At 37.2% G+C, this 13639-nt stretch overlaps 1 protein-coding gene across 1 annotated transcript in view; it reads right to left on the reverse strand.

The window, feature by feature from the left end:
- Positions 1–275: 275 nt before the first annotated feature.
- EXOC2 (exocyst complex component 2) overlaps positions 276–13639 on the reverse strand; it is a 128665-nt gene continuing 115301 nt past the window's right edge. The window contains exons 24-28 of the mRNA XM_042049176.1: positions 11185–11240; positions 8009–8131; positions 5680–5741; positions 3793–3852; positions 276–1849 (exon numbers count right to left, since the gene is read on the reverse strand). Of these exons, the coding sequence (XP_041905110.1) occupies positions 1756–1849; positions 3793–3852; positions 5680–5741; positions 8009–8131; positions 11185–11240 (395 nt within the window). The 3' untranslated portion in view covers positions 276–1755. The remainder of the gene's footprint in view (positions 1850–3792; positions 3853–5679; positions 5742–8008; positions 8132–11184; positions 11241–13639) is intronic.

The following is a 13639-nucleotide window of genomic DNA, read 5'->3' on the forward strand; positions in this document are numbered from 1 at the left end:
TCAATGAGATGTTCTGAAGTGTAAGTTACTACAGAGAAGCAACTACACAGAAGTCTGACTTCAGGTTTTAAAGACAAGCAACAAGCTGTTGTAATAAAAGATGAGTAAGAGAATGATCTTACAATAAAGAGATGTCTGAATGTGTGTTAATCCAGTATAGACAATAGAATAGGTTTTCAATACTTAGAACATGTCTGATACAAATACAGAAATGGTAGATTAGCAAAATTCAAAGAAATCACATTATTTTGGGAAGCGAGGGACTCAAGAAGAGCTTATGACCATATTTCTTAATATTTTATTATTCTGAAGTGAAATCTTTTACAGAACTGGATGACTATTTCAGTTAATACCAGCAGCTGGGACCATGACCACCTTAGAAAGGACAACAATTAAAACAACATCGCTCCAGGTGCTTAATGATAATAACATATATTTGAAGTCTCACACTTCCATTCAACATGCTGCTAATACTTACACAGAACTTTTTAACAAGTGACTACATGTGCATCAAACTTTCTCCAAAATTACGTATTATAGGAATTGTACACTGTATTTTTAAAGCACATAACTTAACTGGCAAAAGAAAAGAGCTAACACTAAAAAATTGCTTGAAAACTATGCACTATTCATGAAATGATTTATTCAAAATGACTTTAATTACAGGAAGAATATATTATTACTGCATTATTTAATTCCCAGCCATGATATCGGTTATAAAATTAAACTGACTTGTTACCCCCCAAAACAATGGCAGCCAAACTGTTCTTCTCTCCTGAATCCCTATTTCCCCCCATACAAATCCAATAACTAGTGGTGAACAGAGGAAAAGAGGACTGACTAACAAGAGGAAGACAGTGGTAGTAAGCCTGTAAGAGCAAGAAAAAACAAGAAGAGTAAGAAGGAAGAAGCAAAACAAATTACATATTGTGCTCTCCTTACTACGTGAGAAGCTATTAACTATTCTACTCCTTAACACCAAAGAATATTTTACTTGGACATTTTTTCTACTAATCTTATAAACTCGGAGTGCTTTTCTGCTAATTGCCAATGAAAGTAGAGCTTATTTCAGATGTGACGGTTACCATCAATATTCCAACAGAAGGGAGAAACATGAGAGGCAGCAACATGTTTAATTAGAAATAAGCAAGAAAATAAAAGCCCCCAAGAAATCAGACTTACAAACACTGAAACTGTAGATCAGAACAGAAAAAAAAGTTATCATTTTTAAATGCAAAAGAAGCAGTGTACTTAATATGGTATCTGGACAGTTTTTAGTCAGCTCTAGGGGGCAATGCTCATTACATACTTCTCAATAGTTTATAGAATTTAAATCTTCCAGTCACTTCAGTATTACTCTACATCTAGAAATTAAGATTGATACACTGAACAACATGAGTAATACTCAAATTTAAGGTGACATTTGCTAAAAATACATTTCAATGTATTATTAACAAGTGAAACTGAGACTGAAGAACAACGATGAATAGTTCTTCATGAACAAGTGTATGTAAACAAAATTGACTTAATTCCCTCCACAAAGCGAAATACAGTAGACAGAAGGCCATTTTATCAAAGTACATAGGAACAGAAGTCTCACTCAGCAGGACATCCCATACCATTACTGAAAAAGTTGTATCTCAATTTATTTTCCAGTGGAATTCCTTTTGTTTTCTTTAGGGTGTTCAAAGGAATTGAAGTAGTCCAGAAAAAATGGACAATCTTTAAACACATTTGTCTGCATTGTGCTGTTGTCTATGTTTTCATCATGGCTGATGAAGAAGCTTGAAAACAGGTCAGTTGCAAGTGCATGCTGCTTTTGAATTTGTTTAGCAACTCTTCTAGTAACCTGTAAAGGGAAAATAGTTACAACTTTAGGAGATTCTGAAAAGGGAGCAATTACTGTGAGTTTTGACTATTCTGTCTGGGACTTCAGGTACACTGTCTGCTTTTCTTCTGTGTAGCTGAATTGCAAATTTCAGTTCTCAGCCTTGTCTTTGGAAGTTATTTTGTAGATTTCTCTTAAGTATCATGACTGAAAGATCAGAGATAGTATGACTGTTCTAGGAGAAACATTAATTCACCCCAATCATGTGGTTTTGTCCCTAATAGATAAACTGTGTACGAGTTCATTTGGAGGCATAAAAATGGTTAATTTAGATCTACTGAGCTGTCCTCAGGTACATGAAGGTACCTGGTGCAGTGAATAATATTTATTATAATCCACAAATGACAGGTGTAGGAGCAGTGGTATTGATGGGCCTGTCGTAGAAAATATTTACTGTAACAGTGGAGATGCATTAAGTTATTTTACAGTCTTGGCTGGGTGTTTTATTTTCTCCTTTTTCTAGGGAATAATGTGATCTCTGAACTTTCTGCCCCATTTCAAAAACAAGCCACCTAGGGCAGACATGTATCACCTGAACTCTTTGGCATGCTGCACTACTGAACAGCCAGTAAGAGAGAGAAAAAAAAATTATACTGTGTGGTAAAAAACCCCCAAACTAGCCCAAGAATAACAACTTAAACCAAAAAATCAGTATCTGCTTCCTCAGCGGGTCCTCTGGAAGATGACTGTGTCCACATTCATCACTTAGCATCATAGCAGTGATTGTGAATGAACACACATAAACAGCTCTCAGAGCACAAACGTGTTATTTTACACAAATACATGTAGGTTACAACGAGCTGCCTGAAACAATGACAATTGTCACGTTGTGACCTGGGAAACAGAACAAGTTCTGCACTCTGGGACTCAAAACTCTGAGGAAGATGTAATAATGATGCAGTTCTTGATTCTCATCTGTCTCATGAAGCTCAGATGCTTGTAACTAAGTGAAAAAAAAATTTCTACAGGTGTTTTGGAAAATTTGAGTTAAAAGATCTGTCCTTACTCAAAACTGATGTCTAACAAAGCACAAGAGCTAAGTAAGATGAGGAGGTATCTTTAGACTTGTGGCTAGTGAAGAGTAGGTTTGACTAAACAGACAGAGGACAACTGAAACAAGGCACAGCCCACAGACCATGAGCTGCACAAACAGTCTCTTTATGTGTCGACAAAATATTCTAAATTCTGACTGCTAAGGGCAAACTGATTTGATGCAGGAAAGTGCAATGAAACCAATATCTAGTTCAAACCATTTATACTTACACTACTCTGCTCATTACAAATCTGTCCTAGTTTTACCATACTACTCTTTATTAAGCTGTGCTTGTAAAATAGGCTACCAAATACTAGGCTGGATGCAGCAATGGAACCTGTTCGTCAAAGGTTGTTATAGTGGAAAAGGAAGAACCCCAAATTCCTCCTCCTGATGTTAAGAAAGAGCCAAAGACCTTCCTTATTTGTTTTTAAAACAAAACACGCCATTTCTGTGAGTTCTCCATGCATCAGCTTGCAAAAGCCTGACCTTTGTTCTCGGCCATTTTTTTAATTACTGCTAAATTCGGTAATATAATACAATGGAACTCAAAGAAACCTTAAGATTAACAAGGAAGGCTAAAATAGACTGATACTGCAAGACAAATACAAAGCTGCACTGAACTGGTAAGACTAGGATGGGCAAGCAGGATATGTCACAAAGCCATTGGCTCTTCTGGGTAATTTAATAGCCCATGAACAAGGCAAGGACTGAGCTTATTCTTTACTCTGTCGACAGAGGCCTCTGCTCTGGAATTTGGAAGGGTCAAATACAGTGAAAGTTAACCCTCCTATAACAAAGTTTTCTTACAAGTGTAAAAAGCAATGGCTCCAAAGACCATAAAGGAAACAAGAAGGTGTATTGTACTCACTTTCTGTCAGTTCCACTTGAGAGCTGAGGCAAGGCTTCCAAAGCTTGCTTAAAGCTTGACCTGCAAGGAAGACAAAAATACTCATATTCTGCTAGTAAAAGACTCAGCATTTATGGTTTCCCTCTATAAATTCTACAGAGAAATGCTATATTTTATCCATTAATTTTTTTCAATAAATTGACAGAATATTTACCTGAGACCTGACATTCATGTGCAAATTGAACATGAAGTAGTGATGGGGTCAAGCAAGTATCTTGACATTCCTAATGCGATGTACATCATACATCAACAGGAAATGTTAAAACAGCAGCCAATTTAAGACTGTGCTTGACATCCTGGACTGTTCAAGAGTTAACAGGCAGTGGCCAGCCTGCCTTCTGCCTGAAGTGACCACCAGTGTATGAAGAACAGATAAAACATTGATTTTCTCTTTCTGCGCTTAGTAGGGCCACTGCATTCTGCCTTACAGAAAGGTGCCTACAAAGAGAATTACAGTAGGTTTGCATCAAGGTAACACAGAGTCATAGAACAATTTAGGTTGGAAGGGACTTCAGGTCCAACCCTGATCTCAAAGTAGGGCCGATTTCAAGGTTAGAGGAGATTTCTTTGGGCCATTATCCAGTCAAGTTTTGAGTAACTCCAAAGATGGGGTTACCACCCCACTCTGGGCAACAGATGTGGAACAGAAGTGAGGCAACAATGCAGGACCTGCATAGATAGGTAGAGTCTTGTCAGCAAAAGATTAATATGGTGACCTGTGGCAACTACTACTAGTGACAAGTCCAGGAATAAAAAAACCTCTACAATGCTCCATCTTTCAGGGTTCACTGTGCTTTGCCCTCCGATGATTACAGACAATATAGTTTCCAGTTTATCCAACCTGAGCCAGTGCCAAGCAGTGTTCTTTTAGAGGCCTTTGTCACTATCAGACACTTAGAATAGGGAAGTGAGTACTCCGAGTTGGACTGCAGTGACACCACAGGACACCGACACTGTGAAGACACATTAAGACTTGCAAGATCTACAAAACTGTTGATTAGGTAAGATGACCAAATTGCCACCTGCAGGGACATGTAATGCAAATCTTAAAAGAAGTGAAGGTTATTAAAATAATGAATGAATCTGCCCATATCCAATCCTCACCATAATCACCTAGAAATTTCAGTCAATCAACTTTACTCAAAAGTTCTGACAGCTATCATAGCCTGTTTTCACACGCCTTGGCTGCATCAACCACTATTGGTGCTAATGCTTTTCCTTCCCCCTTTATACTAATGTGTGTGTGTACCCCACACTATTTATCTTTGGTCTTGCCTCAGTGAGAAATGACAAATTGCTGAAAGCCTTTTGAAGGTGTTGATTCTAGGAAAGAGTGTGAACCTGAATTCCCTTTCCCTGATTAGGTGTGTGGAGAAGGAGTAGGGTATTATATAAGACTATGGAGAGCCCTAATTCTCCATATCCCTATAAGGGGACCCTGCCAGTGTCTGGATCTGTAACCTCTCTCATGCCTCTGGGCAGGTTATTTGTTTTATGCTTTATGAGATTGCTGTAAAAAACTGGATAAAACTCATCAACAACATCTGCTTGTATCTGGCTTTAGCATAATTATCCTCAGCAGCTGTACTGCTGTTAAGAAGTTTTACAATTTTTTTTGGTGGCAAATAATAGTTTGTGTCTAAAAGTCCAAGTAAAAAACAACAAAAAAGTAACAATTTTCTTTCAGCTTATAAAATCTTGCTAGTCATCTGTTTCGTATATTTACCCAGTAGATCACATATTCTACTTGAAGCAAAATTTCTTCATTCTGAATTTACATTGTGTGTTTTTTGCATGTTTACAAGGATGCCATTACACTGCAAAAAGTGACATTACAGCACATCTTACTTGCTTTCAGGTGTTAGGTATATGGCCACGGTATCCCTCAATGCACAGATTTCAAGTTTTGCCTAAAGACAGAAATACAAAAATTGAAACAATGACACAGTGGCCTTTCACCAAGTGTATACCAGTATCCCAGAGCTTCACCTTCTTGAGAGGCAAATACTATTGCACACTGCAGTTGTAAGCAGCCTTGGCTTTTAACAGGTTATTTCCTGTATTCTTTGTTGCCATGCTGCTCTGTCAGGAGACTGCTCAAAGGAACAATTTCATACTTTTGATTCAAGCCAAACTGTTTACGTAGTCACTGTGTAGCAGTCAAAAAACACTGGTTTGTCTTTCAGTAACAGCACTAAATCTTCAATTCTGTTCCACCTTCTCTGTACTGTGATAGAAAGACAGAAGGATGCAACTTTTGGGTTTTTTTTGTGAAATACAGTGAGCTTAACTTCTCACAGTACTGCTTAGCCAGGGAGGAAGGAAATACAAAAGTACAAAAATCTGTCAATACACATTTTATGCTTGCTTCTTCTGTTGAATTAATTTTTTTCCATCAGATGAGGAAGTAGAATGATTGTACTTTGTTTCTTGTGTGTTGCCAGGTGGGCACAAAAGTTTGGGGATTTTATTCCTGTACTGTACTGCGTGCTCAAGTATTAATTTTCACTTAGGCAAACTGTGGAGGAGCCTGAACTCAAAGATTAAACAAATTTCATAGATCATCCTTTGGTCTTTGAAGAGCAATCATTATCATAATAACTTTTATATGAAATACAAACATTCTGCAAGAGATCATTAAGTAATTTCATTTAAAAATATAAAGTGAACTTCATAAAAATTCACATTCTGTTCTTTTAAGCAGAAAGATGAAATTTAATCCAGTTAGACATTACAGTAACTGATCTACATTTAGACACAACTAGTGACATTAATCTTCCAAAACAGAACTTTTAACAATGCAACACAGACAACTAATTCCAGTTCTAACGAAAGCCTTTGACTTCTAGGTATTTTCCTCACCTCTCCTCCTAGGTAGGAAGACAGCTAAAAGTAATGGTTTTTTAGAGCCAGAACTTTCTGGCACAAAATATAACATAGCCACCCACCAACTCTATACTCATAACTTTTTGCAACGCAGAATATTTTACCTCTTTTTTATACTGTGCTCCAAGCTCAAGAGTTTTGGACTTTTTAAAGTCCTATACCTAAGATTCTGGAGTCTTTTTTACATTTTAGGAGGTACCAATACCCCATTCTCAAGTACCCCAGCCTAAGTAAACCTGGTGGAAGGGCGAGCCTGGCAAAACTGTGGGTCATGGGAGGGGAACACAGAGTGAGGCTTGATTGAGAATTTTTTGTTCAGCCTGACAAGGCTCTGGTGACTCTCACACTGCTGCTGTCTGTCAGACAGGATTTTCCATGTTCAGAGGAACAGAAAATGACCATGAGTGACAAACTTACAGTAAGGAGAGAAAATCCTTTCAAATACGGGTTTAGGCAGCAAGTCCCTACAGTGGGTTGTTTAGTCAGACAAAAGGGATGTATTCATAGCTTTGTTGTTATTCATGGATTTGTTTTAAATAGGGAGTCAATCTTACTTGGCTGCAATCTTCCTATACTAATTCTCTGTCCAATGCCATTACTACCAGCAACTGGAAAATAAGGCTTACAACTGGATAACTATTTTCCCATCATAATGCAAGAATGCTGTCATGTACAATGAAAATAAGGAGTTTGCTCTTTTTCTGTTACAACTATAGCAATCTGATTCAAAGGGATTTTTTAAAAAAAGGTGTTTTTCTTGGAGTCCTTTAAAGCTTACTCAACACCAAATACAACTACCAATCTAGCTGTAAATAAAACAAGCAAAGCTATTCTACCCATGTTACAGCAACAAGGTATTGTAGAGAGAATATAACAAGTGACTAGTTCTGCAAAGTCTTACAAGATCCTACTGCATCATGTTTTCAAGATTTTTAAACCTCAAAATATCACTACATTTTTTCTTTTTTTAAAGTGTTTTTTTTATGTCAGGCCAAAGAGAGTATTTAACAACATTTCAAAGAGATACCATTATGATGCTTTTTATCTCATAGGATACAGGTAGCCTTTTAATCCTGTCTGACACAAAGATAACTCTAAAATATAATCAAACTCAAGAACCAGTATCCCAAAGGGTATTCATCCATGAATCTGAAATAGGTTGTAAACTAATCCTTTTTATCTCCTTGCTTTCACTGCTACAATAAATCAAACAAACACCCAGATGATACCTCTATCTGTTATTCTCAGTTTTCTAGATTCAGATGTTTGACAACACAAAGTATTCAGGTACCTGTAAAGCTCCATTTTTGCTGAAGGATGAAACACACTGCATCAGTCGACTCAGTTCTTCAGAGACTGCTTCTACAACCCTTGACATTACCCGAGGAACTAAGTCTTTGGAAATGGTAAACACCTAAGTTTTATGAAAGAAGAACCATGAGCACAACATCTACATTAACAGAAACATTTTCAATACTAACATTTCAATAAAAAACATAAACCTCTTTGACTGAAAGGTCTCCTTCATTTTTATCAATGTACAAAAAAATTTCAAAAGCAACTAGAATATGAAGGATGTCTTTTGATGCTTGCCCTGCACTTGGACCAATCCCCTCTGTTAATAGCAAAGTTGGCTATATGATATGTGATAACCTTCTTGCAACACCAAAAAGCAGCTAAACTTCAAAATATGTGCTCTTGTCTGACGGATGCAGGTAGTCAGGTGGCTGTCTTGACTTGATAGACTGCTGTCTTGTAGATAGCACCTTTAATTCAGAGTTGTGTGACTGACTAACACAATTACACATTCAGCTACTTTTTACCCATATATTTTGCTATTTCTTCTAGACTCCTTTTTATTTGACCACTGTTGAATGGCTAGTGTTGTTATGCTCTGTGGCAGAGATAAACATCTGACAGCCTGTGGGAGTACCTGAGTGTCAATGGATTTTCATTTAGATTCTGCCACTGCTGTCATTTATTAGTTCCCTGGCAAAAAAAAATTAAACCTTACTGGTTTTCCCATGCATCAAGGCCACCTTTTTAACTGCTTATTTGTATAACTTTTTAAAGTGGCACTTTCAGAATAGTAACTGCAACACAAAATTATTAGATCTATGCTTGAAGCGAAGTATGAAGAGACCAATCTTCCTTAAAGGGAGCTTTACAGAAGCGAGAAATTGTTGGTGGATTAAAAAAAAAAGGGTATGATTTTTCTACACAGAATTGGGGAAAACGCGGGCCAAGAGGTTGGAATATAGGAGGAAGTGAGATTATAGGTTAGACACACCAAACTTGTGTCAAAGCTTAAAGGTGATGATAAAGCTGCATAAAACTGCACAGGGCTGGGAGAGAAGATGACACAAGAAGCTGAAGTGATGTATGGAGTGGTGTATGTAAGCTGAAGTGTGTGACTGGAGCAGTGCAAGAAGGAAAATGAACGTATAAAGTTTTGAAACACTTCCCCAGTTTCTGCTTTGAAATGGTCTAAAGAATTAAGTAGTGGAATGATTGTTTTGCTAGAATACGTTTGCTTTTACGCAAAGTTTAGATCTCATGTCTGACAAGGACATTTAGTGACTGACAGAAGATACCAATACATATGTGTAAAAATAAATTAAGGAAAAAAAAACCCAAAGAAAGAAAGATTCCTACAGAGTTTTCAGTGATTAAAATTAAGAATTGTGTACCAGGCATTCCATAAGGCTGACCATTCCAAAAAGCAGGTCTGCACCACAGGCTAAGTACACTGACCACATAAATGTCAGCTGCCATCTGTTACCAGTGCTGGAAAGGGGTTATCTTACTCAGCACCAAACACTGATGACCAATTCAACACAAACATACCAGGAACATGCCCAAAGATCATCTACTGAGAAGAGAATATTTCTGCCTGCAATGAGCACTCTTGAAGTTACTTTACAGAATCCAGGAAAAATAATTCTCAGCAAGGGTGAATCATCACAAATTTGCAATAAGAAGCCCTTATTTTGATTTCAGCTAAATTTGAATTCAGCAGTAGAGAAACAATTTCCTTTCCATTTCAGTCTATCCTTGCTGTTCATCTGATGGTTAATTTTTGCTGTTTCAAACTACAGAAACTTGCAGCCTTGCTAACTAAACTTAAACCTGACCCAGCTTACAGAATTTCACCAGTCGAAATGGGAGTTTCATCTTGACACACGTTCTCATAGTTCTGTAATATTTTACATCTAGAAATTTACAAGGCAATGCTATTTAGGCCAGAATCAGTATCGGTCTCAATGAAGAGAGCACAGCAACACACCCTTCTGCTGCAGCATTTTAACAAGTATGAATGTTTACAAGACTAGCTCAGTAAGTCACAAATGCCTCCAAATTTTTTAAAGCAAACTCTCTAATTTCCATTTTAATAAATTTCCACTACCCTGTAAAACAATATTAAAAACTATTACCATGTTGGTATATGTTTTTAGTGTTTCTTATTCCCTCATTTGGAAGTATTTGGTAAAATCACGATGCTTCTGTGTAAGTGCTTCTGCTATAATTTAACACTGAAATTGTATCAAAAACACTGCAAAGCAAATTTGAAGTTCCTGAAATATTTTGCTTTATATGAATCCTTGTAATTTAAGAAGTAATAAGATAAGTAGAATCCTCAAGTGAATCTCATTATATTTTAATTACAGGGAAAAGGTAGAGCAGCCATAATTGTGGTATTTTGGAAGGTAAGAGTAATATTACTACCAATGTTTCTACCAGGAGCAACGGTAATCTGTTAACACTCTTGATGATTAGAAGGAATGATTATGTAAAACACAGGCTCTGATATAAAGAACCATAGAAAATTCCTGCATATTATCACAAAAGGCTAAATAATTGCAGCTCCTCCAAGCTTATTACATTATAAGTAATGTTTTAACATGCACTCCCCAGCCTAGGTAGCCATTACCCATCTTAAGTATTTCAAGCACTATTTGTGCTGTACAGAGACTATAAAACTTTCTGGGTTTAGCTTTCCTATTTCCATTGTATGTAGAAGACTGACATATATTGGCTTTTCACTCTGAGTGGCATGTGTTGAACATATCTTTCAAGGTAAAACAGAAGTTCATTTACAGATGTTTTGGAAAATAAAGGTAATCAGAGAAAGAGAGCATCATAACTACCTATATATCTATATATTATCTGCATGGAAAGGGAGAATTTAGCTTTAGAATTTGGCTTTCCTCTTTATCAGATAATGGAAACAAAAAGGTGTAATGGAGTGTTACTGAGGATAAACAGGAACTGCTCATCTCCTTCTGCCCATAAAAAAAAAAGTTATCAGCTGCGTAACAGGCTGGCTAAACCTAATCTAAAACACATCTGTAATGAAGACACTTCAACAAAAGGGTGAAAAACCCTGGTGAAAGGCAGGATTTAGCAGGAAAAATACAATGAAATCATATGAATATAAGCATGAAACAATCTGAAGTTTCTCCTCACCTCTGCATGCACAGCAATGATATTCACTAGTGCTTCTTTCAAATAGTTTCTGACACCTGAAACAAAACAAACAAAATAATTACTTTCATTCTGTTGTCTCAACAATACCATAATATTCTGCTGTTCAATACTGTACTTTTTATTTTCATTTTTTACTACTACTTTTGCAATCAGAGGCAGAAAGAGAAAGTTCCATAGCCACACCACCAGTCTATTTCCTTTTTCAAATCAAATGGAGAAAGGCACATTTCCTTACAGCAGAAGGTTAAAGAAAGTCAGTAGGTTCCTGTTTTAGTATTCTTCTCTAGCAACATAATTTCACCAACTTTGCAATTTAATAAAAAACTAGCATTATTAAAAATATATTCTGGATGTTTTGCCATGGCAGAGAACATGCACCACAATTTGCTAGGTTCTAAACAACAAAGACAAGGGGCTTTGTTTGTGTAACAGTCTTCAAGATCTTATTACTTTATCAGCTTCTCTATCTGTGAATTATTATAGATAGGAATAACAAGGACTTGTTTCTCTGAATGCGGTTCAGAATATATTACTCATGGCAGTTTATAGGAGATGTCATGCCTTAGTAGAAATTTCCTTTTGGGGAGGGTAGAGAAGTCAAATAAGCATTTTCTTGCCAAGCTTATGAAATGCTTTTCAGTTTATACTAAGAAGTGAATTCTAAACAGAAGACCATCCAGCAGGGTGTGCTTTAGTTAGGACAGGCTCTTAGTACTCTCTGCTGCTGTAATTCTGTAACTTTCCCAGCCTGTACTCCAGTCATCCAAGATTTAAAATAGGCAAAAATCTAAAACTGCCTCACTTGTTTTTATGGCCCCTTCACTTTGTAGGCAAAGGAAAATTAGCAAGCATTTAACTCATTAAAGCATGTATAAATGCTGGAAGTACAAAATAATGAGAAAGGGTTACTGATCCACATGACCTCAACTTCTGATTTTGATTATTCTAGCACAAATCAGAGAAAGTGCAATGACCACATCACCCCTTCAATATATTCAGTTGACAGTAAAATATGAGAATCATGGACAAAGACTGGTGAAACCACACAGCTTGAAGATCACAGTGTGATTAAGGCTGCTGCTATAAAAATTACAAAGTGAACCTTTAATCAGTTCATCTTACTTACTCCACCTTTCCTCAGATAACACCAATGTAGCAACTTAGTCCTGCTACAAAAAACAGCTTTAAAAGGGGTTACCCAAGATCATCAGAACGAGTTATTCTGTGAGAAGAGTAATGTCTCACAACTGCCACCTCAGTCATGCTCACATCTTTAACCATTGGTCCCACAACTTGCCTCAAGATCTAAAAAGGTGACACTTCTCTTTGTTAGACAATTACAGACAAACATTTTATAATAGTAGGACTCAAAGACAACAGGACCCTCTTGCATGAGGAACAAACATCTAGGATGTGCAATGGGACATAGCCTGGGCGTTAGAAAAATACAAGCCTTTCTCCACACATTCCAAAACATCTCTAGTGCCTTTTCTCTTTACCTTTATTATTCTCCTTGAAAAATCTCAGTAGTTTTTTTCCATTTAAATTAACCCAAAGACAAGTCAAACAGTATTGTACACTAGGTTGCAAACTTAAAATTTCTTTCATCTTAGCAAGAAAGTGAGGGAGGAATAAAGCAATACCAGAAATTTTATGAAACTGACTTTTTTTCTCCTGCCCTGTAACCTTGCAAAACAAAGCAAGAATGGTACACACCAATACTTGAACCACACCAAAAGATCACAGGTATATGTGGAAATGCAACACCCCCTTCCTTTTTCCTCTTCTACTGTTTTCCTTCTTTTACTTCAATCTGCCCCTGTTTAAGTCCCCTGCATGCTTCATATCACAGAGGGCAAAATTTCTATCACATCCCAGAAGCAAATACAACTTGACCAGACTCTGAACAATGGTATGCAAATCACATCATGAGGTACAGGGTGAATCTGGGAGCTGATTTGCAATTAACCTCAAGGTGCAGAGTGTTGCTTTTGGTCTGTAAACCTATGCGGTATTCAGCTTTTGTCTGCCTACCAGCCTCATCTTGTGACAGTGGGATCTTTCATGTGGAAACTGTGATTTTACTTTTGCACAAATGCTGCACAAAATTAAGACTTTGACAGTCTCCCTTCTCCAGGAGCACTGTCATGGCATGTTCCTCAGTCAAACCAAATTTCAGTCATGACCTAAGCAGCATTTCTTTGGCCCAACTGAGTGTTCCCTAATGAAGTATCTCACTCAAACCCTGCTACTGCTGGGGAAAGTAGAGAGAAGGGGCTGCCATGTCAAACAAAGAGGGCACGTGTGTCTCCTGCAGAGGTGGGCAGCAGGCTGAGCTGGGAAGAAGTGTTACCAAGGAGGTAAGTGAAAAGCCAGAGTGGATAGAGACTGAAGTGGGTTGTGTAAGAGGGTGTTGTGATTCCAAGGAAGAATC

This window comes from Corvus kubaryi, unplaced genomic scaffold (genome assembly GCF_017639235.1).
Source record: "Corvus kubaryi isolate FWS band 111438036 unplaced genomic scaffold, C.kubaryi_AGA036_p1.0 69, whole genome shotgun sequence".
In the NCBI taxonomy this organism is placed as follows: domain Eukaryota; kingdom Metazoa; phylum Chordata; class Aves; order Passeriformes; family Corvidae; genus Corvus; species Corvus kubaryi.